General features: G+C 37.1%; 1 protein-coding gene across 33 annotated transcripts in view; it reads left to right on the plus strand.

Moving 5' to 3' along the window:
• Positions 1–19,708, plus strand: part of CCDC18 (coiled-coil domain containing 18) — a 109,025-nt gene that overhangs the window by 37,888 nt on the left and 51,429 nt on the right. For 26 of the 33 annotated variants that reach the window (XM_063625394.1, XM_063625415.1, XM_063625410.1 and 23 more), the window contains 5 exons: positions 3,357–3,491; positions 3,940–4,017; positions 9,513–9,629; positions 15,604–15,771; positions 19,414–19,556. In XM_063625394.1, the coding sequence (XP_063481464.1) occupies positions 3,357–3,491; positions 3,940–4,017; positions 9,513–9,629; positions 15,604–15,771; positions 19,414–19,556 (641 nt within the window). The remainder of the gene's footprint in view (positions 1–3,356; positions 3,492–3,939; positions 4,018–9,512; positions 9,630–15,603; positions 15,772–19,413; positions 19,557–19,708) is intronic. The other 7 variants (XM_063625408.1, XM_063625416.1, XM_063625411.1 and 4 more) reach the window with 1 other exon arrangement.

Here is a 19,708-nt window from a genome sequence, read left to right on the forward strand (position 1 = left end):
CCATGGGAGAGACATTCCAAGACCTTCAGTGGATGCCTGAAACCACAGATAGTACTGAACCTTATATATTTTTCCTATACATACATACCTATTATAAATGTATGTATATTTTAAATTAGACACAGTAAGAGATTAGCAACAATTCTAATAAAATCGAACAATTATAACAAAATACTGTCATAAAAGTTATGTGAAAACTTGTTCTCATAAAAGTGTGTACTCTCTCTTATGCCCTAGTGCCTCCTTTGCACTTTTTTTTTTTTTTTTTGAGACAAGAGTCTTGCTCTGTCGGCCAGGCTGGACTGCAATGGCGTGATCTCAGCTCACTTCAGTCTCCGCCTCCTGGGTTCAAGTGATTCTGCTGCTCAGCCTCTTGAGTAGCTGGGATTACAGGTGCGCGCCACCAAGCCTGGCAAATTTTTGTATTTTTAGTAGAGACGGGGTTTCACCATGTTGGTCAGGCTGATGTCAAACTCCTGACCTCGCGATCCGCCTGGCTCAGCCTCCCAGTGTGCTAGGACTACAGGCATGAGCCACTGCACCCAGCCTCCTTTGCACTTTTATGAATGTAGGTTCTGTGAGGCATCTTCTTTGAGAACAGCCTAGTTTCGCTGCAATTGAAGACTTGCTTTGGATGGTATCTTTTCTCCTTAGTCAGCTTCTTCATCTCTGCTGGAAATGTGACAGCAGCTGCTTCATCAGCAGACACAGCTTCTCCAGTAATTTTAATATTTTTCAGTCTAAACCTATTCTTGAATCTGTGTAATCATCCCTTATTTGCAGTAAATGACTTGGTGTCACTTGTTTCAGGGGATCCTTGCTGAAGTCTTAATATATACTCAATATTTTCTGGTGCAACACATTGCACTCAGTTGGAACATGTTTTCTGTTAATGCCTTCCACCTACCAATTTAATGCCTTTTCTATTTTAACTAAGCATTTATGCATTGTGGGTGTAACTTTTGTAGTTTGAGGTACAACTGCCATACTTACATGAATTTGTTTTTCTTCACAATTTCATGGATAGATTTGTTCTTTATTGTAGATCTTAGCAACCTCAGCATGCAATTTTTTTCTTTCCTTATTAAGTCAAGAACCTTCACCTTTTCACTTAAAAGGAAGCATGCTATGTCTTCTCTTTGACATATCCAAATTGGATCTGCATCCAGATAGTATCACTACTCTTTTGCTTTGGGGCCATAATTAAGTAAAATAAGAGTTCCTTGAACACAAGCACTATGATACCATGGCAGTTGATCTGATAATCAAGATGGCTACTAAGTGACTAACGACCAGGTAGCTTATACAGCATGGAAAATGGATCATTCTTGTCCAGAGCTGGACATAGTGGGACGTCGTGAGATTTCATCACACTACTCAGAACTGCAATTCAAAACGTATGAATTGTTTATTCGTGGAATTTTCCATTTAGTATTTTCAGACCAGGGTTGACTGCAGGTAACTGAACTGTGGAAAGTGAAACCACGAATACCACGGGGCTGCTGTAATTTCGATGAGCTTAACAGAAGTATGGAGCAGACAAGAGGAAAAAGACAGTGAACTTGAATGTAGATTAATAGATATTATTCAGTCTGAGCAACAGAGAAAAAATTTTTTTTCCAAGGAAAGAAAGATTTATAAAAATATTGAACAAAGCCTCAGGGATATATGGGGAAGGACCTATCGGAATATCTGATATTCTTGTCTTCAGAGTCAAAGGAGAGAATGAGATTAGTGCAGGAAAATATTTGAAGGAATAATGTCTGAAAACTTCACAAATTTGATGAAGTAAATAAATTTACAAATTTAAAAAAATCAAAGAGAACTACTTCTAGACACATCAAAATCCTTGCCAAAAACTAAAACAAAAAACTTCGAAAGCACCCAGAGATAAATGACACTGCATATAAGGGAACAAATGTTAAAATTACTGCAGATTTCTCATCAAAAACTATGGACATAAGAAGATGGAACAACATTTTTTAAATGCTGAAAGAGAAAAAAACTGTCAGTCTATTTTATATCCAACAAAAATACTCTCTAGGAATGAAGGTAAAATAAAGACATTCTTAGATGAAGGACAGCATAGAGAATTTGTCACCAGCAGACTTGTTCTAAAAGAGATGCTAAAGAAAGTTCTTTATGGAAAAAAAATACCTGAGAGAAACTTGGGACCTCAGGAATAAAGGAAGAACAACAAAAACAGTAAATATTTGGTAAATATAGGATTTTTATAATATCTATGGCAGTTGAAAGAAATTACAATATTTACTGATGAGGTGTGTTGATATAATACATGTGACAACTACAGTGTAAACGGGGAGGGGTGAAGGGGCCTATATTCTTAGTTTCTACATTTTGCCTTTTTTTCTTCAGCCGTTAAGTTCAGGGGTACACGTACAGGAGGTGCAGGTTTGTTACATAGGTAAACGTGTGCCATGGTTGTTTGCTGCACAGATCATCCCATCACTTAGGTATTGAGCCCAGCATCCATTAGCTATTCTTCCTGATGCTCCCTCTCTCCCATCCCACTCCCCTGTAGGCCTCAGTATGTGTTGTTCCTCCCCATGTGTTCGTGTGTTCTCATCATTCAGCTCCCACTTGTAAGTGAGAACATGCAGTATTTGGTTTTCTGTTCCTGTGTTAGTTTGCTGAGGATAATGGCTTGCAACTCCATCCGTGTCCCTGTAAAGGAAATGATCTCGTTCCTTTTTATGGCTGCATAGTATTCCATAGTATGTATGTACCACATTTTCTTTATCCAGTCTATCACTGATGGGCATTTAGGCTGATTCCATGTCTTTTCTATTGTGAATAGTGCTGCAATGAACATACACATGCATGTATTTTTATAATAGAATGATTTACATTCCTTTGAGTATATACCCAGTAATGGGATTGCTGGGTCAAATTGTATTTCTGCCTCCAGGTCTTTGAGGAAATGCCACACTGCCTTCCACAATGGTTGAACTAATTTACACTCCCATCAGCAATGTAAAAGTGTTCCTTTTCTCCACATCCTCTCCAGCATCTGTTTGTTTTTTGACTTTTTAATAATCGCCATTCTGACTGGCGTGAGATGGTATCTCATTGTGGTTTCGATTTGCATTTCTTGAGCGATCAGCAATGTTGAGCTTTTTTTTTTGTATGTTTGTTGTCTACATGTATGTCTTCTTTTGAGAAGTGTCTGTTCATGCAAGTGATTTCATTTCTTCCTTAAAAAGAGAGAAGCTGAAGACAATTTGGCAAAATACAAAAATCTATCTAATTTCAATTATAGTTTCACATGTATTTAATATTTAAAATGTTTCAAAATTTTAAAATATTTAATATGAAAATTCTGTTTTCATGTTTAGCTTGAAGCTCAACTAGAGAAAAAGGACCAACAATTTAAAGAACAAGAAAAGACTATGTCCATGTTGCAACAAGATATAATATGCAAACAACATCATCTTGAATCACTAGATAGACTCTTAACGGAAAGCAAAGGGGTAAAATCATCCTTATAAAAGTGCTATTTAGAAGTTGACTAATTTTTTTTTTTTTTTTTTTTGAGACGGAGTCTCGCCCTGTCGCCCAGGCTGGAGTGCAGTGGCGCAATCTCGGCTCACTGCAAGCTCCGCCTCCCGGGTTCACGCCATACTCCTGCCTCAGCCTCTCCAAGTAGCTGGGACTACAGGCGCCCGCCACCACGCCCGGCTAATTTTTTTGTATTTTTAGGAGAGATGGAGTTTCACCTTGGTCTCAGTCTCCTGACCTCGTGATCCGCCCGCCTCGGCCTCCCAAAGTGCTGGGATTACAGGCGTGAGCCACCGTGCCCGGCCGACTAATATTTTATGTCTCTATGACTTGCCTTTAAATCTAATCAAATCAGTTAACAGCCTGTTACTAATGCTAAAATGTTTATTTGCATACTTATACTTTTCTTACTGTTTTTAGGAAATGGAAAAGGAAAATATGAAGAAAGATGAAGCTTTAAAAGCATTACAGAACCAAGTATCTGAAGAAACAATCAAGGCTAGTATGCTAATACTTTAATTTATTTTTCTTTCTTTCCTTTTTTTTTAACAGACAGAATCTCTCTCATTTGCCTAGGCTGGAGTGCAGTGGCATGATGGTAACTCACTGCAACCTTGAACCCCTGAGCTCAAGTAATCCTCCCACATCAGCCTCCTGAGTAGCTAGGACAAGCGTGCTCCAACATGCCTGGCTAATTATTTTTTTCTATTTAGAGACATTCTTGTGGCTTGTTTACTTTTCTCTATAAATTGTAAACATTGTATAGATAAAAGGCAATTCAGAGCTGACGATTTGACCTGACTCAATGAACTTAGTTCCTTTAAATGTATTTTCTTTAGTGCGAATTATGATCTTAATTATTTGATAGTTAATCATCTAGTTTGTAGGTTATCTAGCCTCTTTTTATCTTAAAACAGTTTTTATAACCCTAAAAATTGTTTTAAATTTTAGCTATAATTGCTACTTATTAGCGTTACCAAAAAAAAAAAAAAAAAAATTACCAGAGGAAGTGGAGGAAGAGAAAACCAAAAGTGATTCAATTTTGCTTATTTTTATCAGTTGGCTTGTAAGATTAATTGAGATAAACCAGAATTTCTAGCTAAAATATGGCTTTCTGGCTAGTATATCTTCATGGTTAAAAACATGGGCTTTGTTGTTAAATTGGGTTTCAGTGTGGCTTCAAGTGCTTACCCACTCGCTGTAACCTTAGCCAGGTTATTTAACTCTTTGAACTTTAATTTCTTCATCCGCAAAATAGGAATGACAATACCCTAGAAGAGCATTAGTGTGAGAATTAAATGAAACAGGGTATATAAAGTGCTTAGCACATACTGAGTTGCCCAAAGTTTTGTAACTGACTGCTATATATTTAGTATTTTCTCTTTTGCATTTTTAATGTTAAACATAGGTCCAAATATGCTATGACGTTTATTCTGTCATATGTAGCCTAAATATAAAAGATCTGTTTTAAAGATACGATGTTATTTTTTGCCTATTCTGTTTTTAATTCATTTTGTGACTGTGTATGCCCGTGTAGACATATGTTTATTCATAACTATTCCTGTAGTTTTCACCAAAACTCTTAACATTTAATGCAATGCCAGTTCATTTCCCTGTGTAAGAATAGCCCCAAATTTCATTAATATTAAAAAATGATTACTGTACAGAGATTGTAGGCATGAAATACTTTTATTAGATAAAACTCATGTAGCCACTAAACTCCTGGTTTTCATTAAACTACCTAACATAACTGGGCAGTCATCTGGTAAGGTATTTCCGTGTGTTAATAGCTAGATACGAGATGGAAAAGAAATCAGCAAAAGAATGAATTATGATGTTGGATTTTATTCCTTTAACATCTTTAGCAGGTTTGCTGTTTGGGGAAAAATCAAAATGAGTAAGAAACATAGAAGCCAAATTCCTATGATTTAAGCTATATTGACTGATTCTACACATAAGTTATTTATAGCAGCAAAATAGAAGCCTGAAGTCTACTTCTCTCCTCCTGATTATGTCATTACTACCTTCCTTTCATGACTTTTGTTCATGTCTCTCAACATGCCTCAACTTGTTCTCTGCAAAAAAGAAATATGAATTTTTTTATCTATAGGAAAGTTATAAGGATCAGTTTAAAGTTGTATCACTTAAGCTAAAAGGTTGATGATAAAATTCTGAACTGGTAACAAGAAATCAGTAAATTAAACCAGTTGTTACCTGCTGTTAAATAGAAAATTGAAAAGGTGCTTATTAGACTTACAGATTTTATTTCTTTTGTTTTCCTTTTATTTTCTACTTTGGATTCCCCAAAACCCCCACAAAAAGGTCTTAAACATAAAAGAAGAGCTTACCTTCTTTTTTTGAAGATGCATAGCCTAGAGCCCTATCTGGTTGTCTCCAGACTGTGCACCTGAGGAGCTTCTTTGGTTCAGCAGAGTGGTGTTTGTTTTTGTTTTGATTTCATTTATTTATACACACACACACACACACACATACACACACATTTGCAAGTGGTTTGTATACAGTGCAAGATGTTTATCTGTATGAGATTCAGACTTTCAAACTCTGTTCAAATAAGAAATTCAATAGAGGAGTGGATGTTTTGGGTTTTTATTAGTTGTTTATCAGCTATAATTGATTTATTTCTAATTTATTTTTTAAAATTTCAAGCCCACAAAAAATTGAAAAAATAGTGTACTCCTCACCTAGATTCACTCTCTGTTAAACTCTGTTAAACTCTAGGTACACTCACTTTATCTCTCTCTACACATACACATGCATGCATGCTTGTGTGTGTCCCTACCAACCCCCCTCCCTTTTGCCAAACCGCCTGAGAGAAGGTTACGGATGTCATAATACTTTATCCCTTTAATACTTAACATGCATCTCCTGTGAACAGAGAATTTCTCCTGTATGGCCACACCACCACTACATTACAGAGAAAGTCAACATTAAGTCAGTAATATCATTCAACATTGTCCATACTAAGATTTCCCCAATTACTTTTTTTTTTTTTTTTTCTATTATACTTTAGGGTTTTAGGGTACATGTGCACAATGTGCAGGTTTGTTACATATGTATCCATGTGCCATGTTGATTTCCTGCACCCATTAACTCATCATTTAGCATTAGGTGTATCTCCTAATGCTGTCCCTCCCCCCTCCCCCCACCCCACAACAGTCCCCGGAGTGTGATGTTCCCCTTCTTGTGTCCATGAGTTCTCATTGTTCAATTCCCACCTATGAGTGAGAACATGCGGTGTTTGGTTTTTTGTCCTTGCGATAGTTTACTGAGAATGATGTTTTCCAGTTTCATCCATGTCCCTACAAAGGACACGAACTCATCATTTTTTATGGCTGCATAGTATTCCATGGTGTATATGTGCCACATTTTCTTAATCCAGTCTATCGTTGTTGGACATTTGGGTTGGTTCCAACTCTTTGCTATTGTGAATAGTGCCGCAATAAACATACGTGTGCATGTGTCTTTATAGCAGCATGATTTATAGTCCTTTGGGTATATACCCAGTAATGGGATGGCTGGGTCAAATGATATTTCTAGTTCTAGATCCCTGAGGAATCGCCACACTGACTTCCACAATGGTTGAACTAGTTTACAGTCCCACCAACAGTGTAAAAGTGTTCCTATTTCTCCACATTCTCTCCAGCACCTGTTGTTTCCTGATTTTTTAATGATGGCCATTCTAACAAATTTACAAGAAAAAAACAAACAACCCCATCAAAAAGTGGGCAGAGGACATGAACAGACACTTCTCAAAAGAAGACATTTATGCAGCCAAAAAACACATGAAGAAATGCTCCTCATCACTGGCCATCAGAGAAATGCAAATCAAAACCACAGTGAGATACCATCTCACACCAATTACTTAAAATTGTCCTTTATAGCCTTGCTACTCAAAGCATGGTCTGTGAACTAGCAGCATCAGCATCACCTGGAAGCTTTGAAGAGTATCTAGCCATGCCCCAGACCTGATTCACCCCAGAGAATCAAGTGTGATGACACAAAATTTAAGGAGACACTCTCAGGATTATATACCTTATTTAATTTGATGACTGCCAGATCTCATTATTTTAAGGGCATACATTTTCATTGATAATTAGCAAACTAACTTTGGGGTGAGTCTTTGAGGCCATGTGAATGTCCTGTTCCTCAATAACCTTATAATCAATGGCTTTCATATCTAATGATGAATCTTGCCCAAATGAGTTATTACACTGTTAACTATTAGGTAGTGATATTCTGACAGAATCATAGATTTTGTTTATTTTCTCTGTGTGAAGGATGATACAAGTCCCAATGCCCATTCTCTTTCATAAAAAAGAAAATTTGTATTTATAATTTTCATAAAACAAATGTTAATTAAAAATTATTACGCCGGGCGCGGTGGCTCACGCTTGTAATCCCAGCACTTTGGGAGGCCGAGGCGGGCGGATCACAAGGTCAGGAGATCGAGACCACGGTGAAACCCCGTCTCTACTAAAAAATACAAAAAATTAGCCGGGCGTGGTGGCGGGCGCCTGTAGTCCCAGCTACTCGGAGAGGCTGAGGCAGGAGAATGGCGTGAACCCGGGACGCGGAGCTTGCAGTGAGCCGAGATTGCGCCACTGCACTCCAGCCTGGGCGAAAGAGCAAGACTCCGTCTCAAAAAAAAAAAAAAAAAAAAAAAATTATTACTAAGGCAACAGTTTATTAACAAAGATAGTCATTCAGAATTACAGATTTTTTAGCTGTTCATGGTTTCATACACAGACTATAAGGGTGGTGTTCAAAAACTGTATCTTATAAGATTCCCTCTTTAGAAATAAGAGTGGCAAAGATAATTTCATGATGTAGAATAGAATCTGCAAGAGGGAATGTTTTTCTCGTTTTTTCATCTGCTAAGAAATCTAAGATTTCTTTCACTTTTTCAAGACTGCTTACTAGAACATTATTAGCATTAAGAGGAAGAACACCATTGAGAAGCTCAAATTTACAATAAAGAAAACAAGGAGCAAGACAAGAATCTTATTAATAGATGAGATGTGGAGCATGTATGCAATATGTGGGCCTAGAACGAAAAGTACCAAATTTGAGGTGCTCTTTGGTATTAAGGTAGTAAAGCAGTGGCAACCATATGAACATTTGGACCAAGTTAAATTGCTGCCTTTCTGAAAATATTTTCACTGTTTCAAAGCAAAGAAGGTTTCACTTCTTTTTTTCCAGCTGACAAATTATTTTCTTAGTAACTTCAGCATTTCAAAATATTCTCACTTAAGGCCAGGCAAGGTAGCTCACACCTGTAATCCCAGCACTTTGGGAGGCCAAGGCGGGTGGATCACCTGAGGTCAGGAGTTTAAGACCAGTCTGGCCAACATGGCAAAACCCGCTCTCTACTAAAAATATAAAAATCAGCAAGACATGGTAGTGCATACCTGTAATCCCAGCTACTCAGGAGGCTGAGGCAGGAGAATCGCTTGAACCTGGGAGGTGGAGGTTGCAGTGAGCCAAGATTGCACCACTGCACTCCAGCCTGGGCTACACAGCAAGACTTTGTCTCAAAAAAAAAAAAAAAAAAAACTCACTTAAGCATCGTTAACAGTATGCTAGTTTGTACTCACTGTCCTATTTTTCTTATTCAAGGAGGCTTAAGAAGTAGGTTTAAATACCACTTACCTTTTAAAGAAAAGTTTTTAGGGTATTTGGCCTACAGGTTCTTGACAGTTTGCCCCAGTTTATCTTGTCAATTGTGGCTCCGAAATAACCATTTCTTACAAATTCATCTTCTTACTACCCTAGGCTCTTGCCAACTTTTTCACCACTCGCTTTCGCAGGGCCTTGCTTCTGAGCATACTCCCTTTTCCTGGAATGCCCTTCTAAACTTGTCCAACTCTTGTTTATTCTTCAGGATTCCATCCCTTGGTTTTCTCTTTGGTTTCCTCATTTGCAATGAAGAATTAGTTTGTTTTTTTTGTTGTTTTGCTTTTTTTCCTGCTTAGGTTAGGCAACTAGATTCAGCATTGGAAATTTGTAAGGAAGAACTTGTCTTGCATTTGAATCAATTGGAAGGAAATAAGGAAAAGTTTGAAAAACAGTTAAAGAAGAAATCTGAAGAGGTAAATTAACATTTACTTTAGCATATATTTCAAGTGTTTTTTTTAAGAAGCATGAGACGTAGGACAAAATATATATATATATTTCTTTTGAGATAGCGTCTCCCTGTGTTGCCCAGGCTGGAGTACAGTGTTGCAATCTTGGCTCACTTGAACCTCTGCCTCCTGGGTTCAAGCAATTCTTGTGCCTCAGCCTCCTGGGTAGCTAGGATTACAGTGCGCTACCATGCCTGGCTAATTTTCGTATTTTTAGTAAAGACGGGATTTCACCATGTTGGCCAGGCTGGCCTTGAACTCCTGGCCTCAAGTGATCCACCCACCTCAGCCTCCCAAAGTGCTGGGATTACAGGTGTGAGCTACTGTGCCTGGCCAAAATAATATCTTTTATGTATCTGACATAAAAAAGTATTTCCAATAAAATGTAAATTCCAATTTTATTTTCTTTAAGGAGTAAACATTTCAATGCAAAATAAAATATACCTTAAAATTCTAATTCTTTCATTTATTTTTAGGGAATCAGAAGAATAAATTATTAATATTACAGTCATTCTAATATAAAATTACGTGACACCTTGAACATTGTTTTAAATTTAGAGGTTTAAAATTCTTCAAGAATTTTTCATTTTGTTTTTGTTCTTTTTTGTTATCTGTAGGATTAAGAGTTAACGTTAGAATTTAAACTTTTTTGAGATAAGTTTCTCAGATACTGGATTGGAAACTTTTTTTTTTTTTTTTTTTTTTTTTTGAGATGGAGTCTTGCTCTGTCGCCCAGGCTTGGCTCACTGCAACCTCCACCTCCTGGGTTCAAGCAATTTTCTTGCCTCAGCCTCCTGAGTAGCTGGGACTATAGGCGCATGCTGCCACGCCCAGCTAATTTTTTGTATTTTTTTTTTTTTAGTAGAGACGGGGTTTCACCATGTTGCCCAGGCTGCTCCCGAACTCCTGAACTCAGGCAATCCGCCCGCCTTGGCCTCCCAAAGTGCTGGGATTACAGGTGTGAGCCACCGCACCTAGCCTTGGAAACTTTTCTTGAACATCTTACTCATCTCTGTATGCTCAATTTGTAGCACTTTACTTTGGTTAGGCACTCACTAAACTTTGCTCAAATGGATAATCGTAATGAAGAATTATTCATTAGAATTTATAATGTATGTATTTTAAGGTTAAAATTTATTTTTAGAAATTGTTTCCAATGAATCTTAATCAAGGTTGACTTTTGGCCACTCATTGTTGCTCACGCCTGTAAGCCCAGCACTTTGGGAGGCCAAAGTGGGTGGATCACTTGAGGCCAGGAGTTCAAGACCAGCCTGGGCAACATGGGGCAAAACCCCATCTCTACAGAAAAATTAAAAACATTAGCCAGGTGTGGTGGTGCATACCCATGGTCCCAGCTACTCAGGAAGCTGAGATGGGAGGATCACTTGAGTCTAGGAGGTCGAGGCTGCAGTGAGCCATGATCACACCACTGCACTCCAGCCTGGGCAGCACAGCGAGACCCTATCTCAATATATATATATATATATTTATATTTACATATTAATCAAGATTGACTTGAATATATCAGAAAGGTCCAATGAGAAAAACAGAAGCCTTTATATCTTTTAAATAGAGCAAATTTATACAGAGAATTAGATACACGGGTGATGAAAGGGTAGATAAGCCAAACAGTATACCACAGGGACTCAGAGATTATTATAAGCAGGTACCTGCTACCATTGTTAAGGTTAGAGGAACATCAGGAAAAGATGGTGTGATCATAGTCTAGAAGCAGGGCTGCCTATCTGGAGCTGGGGCCAAAGAAAAAGGGTCTGTCCAATAGGAACTGGGGCAATAGAGGAGGAGCACTGCAGCTACTGGCCATTCCCATTGGCCAAACCTATTTGTAATCTAGAGGGCAAAGGAGGCCAAGAAATGCAGTTTCCTGCAATACACAGAGCAGAGCGGGGGAAAGGCATAGGTAGATCTAAGAGTAAATAATGTAGTTGACCAGCACTCCAGACTTAGGTGCATCAAGTAATTATATAGCCTTAGAAGTTTAAAAAAAAAAAAAAACTTCAGATTTTATACGGTCATGTCTTCCTCTCTCTACCTTCCCTTATGAAGGTTTTTATAGCATCTTTGACAGGCATATATTTTTCTACTCCAATACATAGAAACTAAATCATCTAAACTGTATGTACTTGGATTTTTAAAAGTAGGAATGTCCTTTTTTTTTTTTTAACTATGATCTTCTTTAAAGTAGTATACAAAATACATTATTTTGGCATTTATTATACTGCCCATACCCACACTCCACTTCATAATAAATAGACTTGGCAGAGATGGAATCTACCTGGAGGTAGGCAGCATTTGTAATAGGAGAATCTGTTGAGCTTTAGACTTTGCATTCGTAGAAACAACATCAGAGACTAGGGTAGATAACAGATATTTACACACAAAATAAACAGAACGATTTTTTTTTCTTTTTTTGAGACAGGGTCTTGCTTTGTCACCCAGGCTGGAGTGCAGTGGTGCAATCTCGGCTCACTGCAACCTCTGCCTCCCAGGTTCAAGCAATTCTCCTGCCTCAGCCTTCCCAGCAGCTGGGATTACAGGCATGTGCCACCACACCTGGCTCATTTAGAATGATTTTTAGAACAACTGGAAATACATACCTAGGCTCAAACTGAATTAGAAACCAGAAGTGGTAATCAGATATATTTGACCAGACTAGGGAGTAAGTAAATTAGAAAGATTTGCAAGCTCATTTATTGCCGCTCAATTGTTAGCTCAACTGCACATGCATTGGCTTGCTTACTTAAAAGGTCATCTGTCACGTGTTCATGTGTATTGATAAAAAACATGGAGAAGAATCCAAGTACTAACTGTTGACTTATTTGCCTTTACAGCAAATTATGTCTTACAGAGAAAATTCTTTCTAATGTTGGTTAATATAATTAACACCTTGTAACAGCAGAGTTGTGAAGTTTTCATCATATATAGCTACATTTTAGAAAATCTGATCTGAGTAATAGTGCATCCATTCTGTTAATATTAGGTGATATTATAAAGATGTTCTTATCTTTTAAATCAGGGAATATACCCCAATCATATAACTCGCTGAATAATTAAGTGGCCCTAGGGCATATTGGTAGAAATTTAGCCAGTTGTAAAAACTACATGTTGATTACCTGTTGCAAAAAGCTAATATATATTTCTCTGAGCTTTTGCCTCAGCCACATATTCTTTTCCGGATGTTGAAATAAATATATTTATGATGAAAATAATACTTTGGGGTTCTGAATTTTTGGAAGATATTTAATTTCATATTAAAATGTTTTTAACAATGCTTTTAAAATAATAAAGTTATGTGTTCATGCAAAATTACATTGTCAACATGATAAAAGAAACTAAATACAAAGTAGATGCGAATAAGCCTAAATGTTTTCTGCATAAAGATTTTATTCAATAAAATCAGTCGTTTCATTGATAAATATCTTCATTTAAATGGATGGACTTAGATTTTGAGAAGCTGGCATCATATATTTCTGCATTATATTTTATTTTTAAGCAACAATTATGAGACTTTCTGCTTTGGGTACATAGTGATACTAGATAAAGTTAAGTGTAAGGTAGATTTTATCATCTAAATTCTACTTTCTTATTTACTTCAATTATAAAATATTAAGTACTCTGGGAATATAATAATACATTAGTAGAAAATATAATGTAAAAACAATTTGTTCTATATTTACTTTTAAACTAAAGCCAACTGGCCAGGTGCAGTGGCTCACACCTTTAATCCCAACACTTTGGGAGGCCGAGGCAGGTAGATCACGAGGTCAGGAGATCTAATACTGTGAAACCCCGTCTATTAAAAATACAAAAAAAAAAGTTAGCCGGGCGTGGTGGTGGGCGCCTGTAGTCCCAGCTATTTGGGAGGCTGAGGCAGGAGAATGGCGTGAACCCAGGAGGCGGAGCTTGCCGTGAGCCAAGATTGCACCATTGCACTCCAGCCTGGGCCGCAAAGCAAGACTCCATCTCAAAAAAAAAAAAAACAAAAAAAAAAACTAAAGCCAACTGGAGTTAAAGGTCAGTACAATGAAATGTCAGTATAAGTTTGATAGATATAGGTTATATTTTGTAAATATTTGTGATAACTAATATTAGATATTTCAATATATGTAATTGAAATGTCAGTGACTAGATTACCGAAATAAAATTTTGTTGTTATTATGTGGTAAGGCTTTGTGTTTTGGTTAGATCTTATTTTTTTCTTCTGTTTTGTCTTATTTTAATATTTTGTCCATTTTTTTCTCTGAATAGGTAAGTATGAGACAGGATGTTCCAATAAAGAAAAAAACAGTATTTAAACCTGTCTTGTAGGCAAGTCAGTTCTATCTGAAATAAACCAATGCAGAAGGGTGATCTGCAGGTTTGGTCAGGAGCTAAGAGAGAAAACAAAACAGGTGATACTGACACATATTTACACTAAATTATTTTCATGCAGACAGAATTAAACAAAACAGATTTGCATGAAAAGGGATTATAATTCAGGATTAGAGATCAGTTAGTTGCCTGTGATATCCAGGGTTACTTCGAGTATACAACATCATCATATAATGAAGAAATCTGAAATCTCGGAGCTTCTCATAATGAGCAAAGAATATTTGGCCCTGAAGGCCTTAATGTTCACCTGCTGGATAGTTAGAAAAAAGAAGCAAGTCATGATTCTCTTCCACTATTTACTATAAGGAGTTTAAAATTCCTTTTGGAATGATATTTACTGGAAAGATTCTTTGCTTTAAAGGAATGGCTTTATTTTCCTTCATTTAAAAAATTTATTACATAAGCACCAACAAGAAAACTTTTAAAGAACATTTACCTACAGCCCATTCTCTAATACTTCAGTTTTCATTTTTCTATTTGCATGTATATTTTTCAAAATTATATTAATGAAATGTGATTTTTTAACTTTATAAATTTTTATGTTAGCTGTCTTTTTAATTATTTTAAATGGTTACGTCATTTTTAATCACATTGACAATCATCACTTATTAAATCTTCCATTCACCTTGGTAGGAAATGAAGAATATTATAAAATATATTTTAAATTATGTTTCATTGTTGATAGTATTTTAAAAATAATTTCTGCTGGCATATTTTTAGAATTTGGATTACTAGGACAAAGGGCATTTATTTTTCTTCTTAATAGGTGCTCTTGGATAAAAGTATCTTAAAGCAATTTTGGAGACCATCATATTCAAGTCCTAAATATATAGAGTAATTAGTGAAATTTCTTAGTTGTTATTGTCATTCCTTTATGTGTTTTTTTGTAGCATAAATATTCAGCAGTGCTTTGCTGGGATATTATTGTATAAACAACAGCAATAATAACAACAATAACAATAAATAGCTAAATATATAGATAAAAATCATATAGTGCTTTTATGGCTCTAGTTTATTATTAGAAAAGGTGAAAGAATCAGGTGAAGCGCAGATAAAACCATGTGCTGCCTATGCTATTCGCTCCTTCTGGGAGAGGTCAAACAGAACATGCTCCTTTTTATAGCAGTGAAATGTGGCAACATCTGTTTCTGCCTAGGGAAGCCTATTTATGACTCAAAGTTCATGGTTTTTATTGGGGGCTTGTCACACAGGAACAATGACCAGCCTGCAAGTATCAAAAATTCCAGAATTCTAAAGGAAGGCATGTTTCAGTGCCCCAGTCAGGCAAAACAACCTCATCACTTAGGAACATTTTTAAAGCCACATTTCCAGACGCCAACCAAGAGCAATCCTATAAGCAAACCCTTCCAGTACATCTCCCCATTAGAAAAATGAATACTGCCCTTCCAGTGACAAACTATAGACATGAATGTAATTGTCCCACATGACAAGTGGATGGTTATCTAATAAGGAGGACAGCTTTGACATTTTACTGCCATTTATTTGAAACATTGTGTTGTATTGAGAGAGATATATATATATTTGCCAGGTATATTGTTTACAGAAAGAGCTAAAGATAAAAAATCACAGTCTTCAAGAGACTTCTGAGCAAAACATTATTCTACAGCATACTCTTCAGCAACAGCAGCAAATGTTACAACAAGAGACAATTAGAAATGGAGAGCTAGAAGATACTCAAACTAAACTTGAAAAACAGGTATATATTATTAGCCCAAGATTGTTTTATTTGTATGAAATAGAAATTTTTAAAATCATGAATAGAGTTTTGGTTAGTTTTTTAAATTGCTGTTTGGCCAGATGCTGTGGCTCATGCCCATAATTCCAGCACTTTGGGAGGCTGAGGCAGGCGGATCACCTGAGGTCAGGAGTTCGAGATGAGCCTGGCCAACGTGGCCAAACCTCGTCTCTACTAAAAATACAAAACTTAGCCAGGCATTGTGGCACATGCCTGTAACCCCAGCTACTGAGGAGGCTGAGACACAAGAACTGCTTGAACCCAAGAGGTGGAGGTTGCAGTGAGCTATGATCGTGCCCCTGCACTCCAGCCTGGGCGACAGAGTGAGACTCCACATCAAAAAAAAAAAATTGCTGTTCAACCTCAAGGATTTTGCATTATAAGAAATACTCTGTACTGATATTGTAAAATAAAGTTCTATTCCTATGTAATCCGACCTCCATCTCTTATACCATGATTATATGTTTGCCGTTCCATACAATTTATAATTCATGTTTCTTTATTCAATCTGTCTTCTTGTACCTAATCTGAATACCTATAATTTTTCCTTTTTGGATCAGGACATGGTATGTGATATTCCTTAAAGAAATGGCAAAGCAGTGCACTAAAAGAAAAATCCCAAGGGAAAATACCCCTGAAAGTTCTAAAATTAAAAATTATTACTTACTTGAATGTAAGAATTCTAGAGAATTTTATACTAGAATCTAATCTTTTTCCTTTAATTCGTTACTGAATTTATCTGAATTCTTTAGATATTTTACATTTTTATTTTGTTTTTTCTTTGAAAAGAAATCAAATTTACAGTAATGTGTAAATTAGAAAATGATCGTCCCCTGTAATCTTACTGTATTTTCCTTTTTTGTCATTTTTTTGGTCTTTCATCTACTTTTCTGAAGTCCTCCTCAGCCTGTCCAGTGAAACTAAAGAATCTTCCTCTCACTACATTTAAACACATCAGGCAGGTATTCTGTATTTTTTTTTTGAGACGGAGTTTCACTCTTGCCACCCAGGCTGGAGTGCAATGGCATGATCTCGGCTCACTGCAACCTCCGCCTCATGGGTTCAAGTGATTCTCCCACCTCAGCGACCTGAGTAGCTGGGATTACAGGCATGTGCCACCACGCCCCGGGGTTTCTCCATGTTGGTCAGGCTCGTCTCAAACTCCCTTCTCAGGTGATCCACCCGCTTGGGCCTCCCAGAGTGCTGGGATTACAGGTATGAGCCACCGCTCCTGGCCTCTGTATTTTTTTTTAAGAGACATCTTCCTGTGACTCTCCATCCCTTTTGTTCAAATTTAGACCTACTGCTTGCTATGGCTACTATACAGCTTCATCCTGAAGCATTTCTTCTTCTCATCTATGTTTGATTCCCACTATCTACATCCTTTGTCATTGACTCTGGTTCTTCTTGTTCCTAACTCACTTCTATAATGGTTGTATGGTTTTCTCTGTTGTTTTTGTTTTTTTTTGTTTTTTTTTAACCACTTCATTTTTTTTTTTCTTTTTTTTCTCATTTTGAGACGTCATCTCGCTGTGTCGCCAGGCTGGAGTGCAGCGGTGCGATCTTGGCCCACTGCAACCTCTGCCTCCCAGGTTCAAGTGATTCTCCTGCCTCAGCCTCCCGAGTAGCTGGGACTACAGGCGTGCACCACCACGCCCGGCTAATTTTTGTTTTTTTAGTAGAGGCAGGGTTTCACCATGTTGGCCAGGATGGTCTTGATCTCTTGATCTCGTGATTCGCCCGCCTCAGCCTCCCAAAGTGCTGGGATTACAGGCGTGAGCCACTGCGCCTGGCCTCATTTGTATTTTTTATTCGGTGATTTTCTTTGTGATCTTATTTTTAAAAATTTTGTGTTCTCATTAGCTTCATTGAGGTCTACAGAAGTTTATATCTAAAAATTTCTTCAGTATTTGGAGTAAATTTTTGACTCAGTGGTCCTTTTCTGCCTTTCCTTCATATTACACTGTGCATAGGTTCCATTTTGCATCTTTAGATTTCTTTATTTAATTAAGAATTGAGTAGATGGATTTTCCTTGGTTCCTTTCCCTTTTTACTTGGGTACTGTTTTAATTTTCTTCTTGAAACTTGAGGTGGAGGGGTGGATATTAATGGGGTTTTCTTGTTTTGTTTTGTTTTGTTTTGTTTTGAGACAGGGTCTTACTTTGTCACCCAGGCTGGAGTGCAGTGACATGATCACGGCTCAGTGCAGCCTCAACTTCCTTGGGCTCAGGTGATTTTCCCACTTCTGCCTTCCGAGTGCGTACCACCATGCCCAGCTAATTTTGTGTGTGTGTGTGTGTGTGTGTGTGTGTGTGTGTGTGTGTGTGTGTGTGTGGCTTTTCTTTTTTTCTTTTTTTTGGTAGAGACAGAGTTTCACCATGTTGTCCAGGCTGGTCTCGAACTCTTGGGCTTAAGTAATCCGCCCTCCTTGGCCTCCCAAAGTGCTGGGATTATAGGTGTGAACCACCGCACCTGGCAAGATATTAATGGTTTATGATCTATATTTAGTTCTTCAGTGAGGGATTTTAGAAGAACAGGGGGGATATGCAGGTCAGAATTGAGAGGTTAACTTTGAGACCACAGTAGTATAAATATTCACAAAGACATGGAGTGACTGAAATTACCTAGGGCGAGAATATGGAATGAGAAGCAAGAAGATTGACTTGGACAGATCCCTGAGGGATGTGATACATGGAAGCCAAAGTAAGTATTTCATTAAGGAAGGAATGAATGTTGCTGTCATGGGCTACTGGAATCAATGTCAAGTAAAGTGAAGGTTGGGAAATGTCCATTGGAATTAGCAACTTGGTAGTCACTGGTGTTGTAATCCCTATTTCTGTGGAATGGCCTCTGGCTATGGGTTGAAGAATGAGAAGTAAGACAGTGATACAACATGCATAGAAAACTTAGAGAAGTTGGGCTATACATGGGAGGAAATAAAGGGTAGTAGGTAAAGGGAGGTCAAGGTCTGAAGAAAAGCTTTTTACATTGGGAAAGTCTTTTAACATGTTTAAATGCTAATATTAAAAAAACAGTAGAGAGACTGAAGATATTGGAAAGAGGAGAGAGTAGTATGAAGTTCCTGAAAAAATGAATAGGAATTGAATCCACAACACCTATGAAGCAGTTTGACTTATATAAAGGAGGAAAAATACCTCCTTTATTGTAGTAGAATAGAGGAAGAATGAATAGGAACAAATTCAAGTTAAGATGGGAGCAAATGCAAATTAGCATTTGAGGTCATGTGGAAATCTAGGAATCTATTGAGTGAGCCAATTCGTGACGAAAAGAAAGGAGCAGTATGGTAAGAGAAGAAAGGGCATTTCAAATGGGGATAATGAAAAGGGGAACATTTACTATCATTTTGTTCAATTATTTTAACACTTTAATGTTATGATGTGGCCACTTCCCTAAATAGTAATATGTATGTAAAGTATCTTTATTATTAGAAAGTAAGCCTTGCTTTTTATATTTTCCAAACATTACTTCTTGGTCTATATGTTGATTTTTATGATACATCTTGAAACTGATAAGCTAGGTTACATGTTTATAAAAGTATTTTTCTTCTGAATTTAAAATGTTTACTGAAAACTGCTTTACAAGGTGTCAAAACTGGAACAAGAGCTTCAAAAACAAAGGGAAAGTTCAGCTGAAAAGTTGAAAAAAATGGAGGAGAAGTGTGAATCAGCTGCACATGAAGCAGATTTGAAAAGGCAAAAAGTGATTGAGCTTACTGGCACTGCCAGGTAAAATGTGAATATGTTTTATTTACCTTCCCACTTCAATATCAGTGGTATCTGAGTTTTGAAATCAGATAATGTTCAGTGGAGAATTTGCTTGAGGAATTAATGTCTCCATAGTCTGTGTTCCTATTGCATTTTGTTTGTATTTCCTTCAT

Source organism: Symphalangus syndactylus, chromosome 12 (assembly GCF_028878055.3).
Source record: "Symphalangus syndactylus isolate Jambi chromosome 12, NHGRI_mSymSyn1-v2.1_pri, whole genome shotgun sequence".
Taxonomy (NCBI): domain Eukaryota; kingdom Metazoa; phylum Chordata; class Mammalia; order Primates; family Hylobatidae; genus Symphalangus; species Symphalangus syndactylus.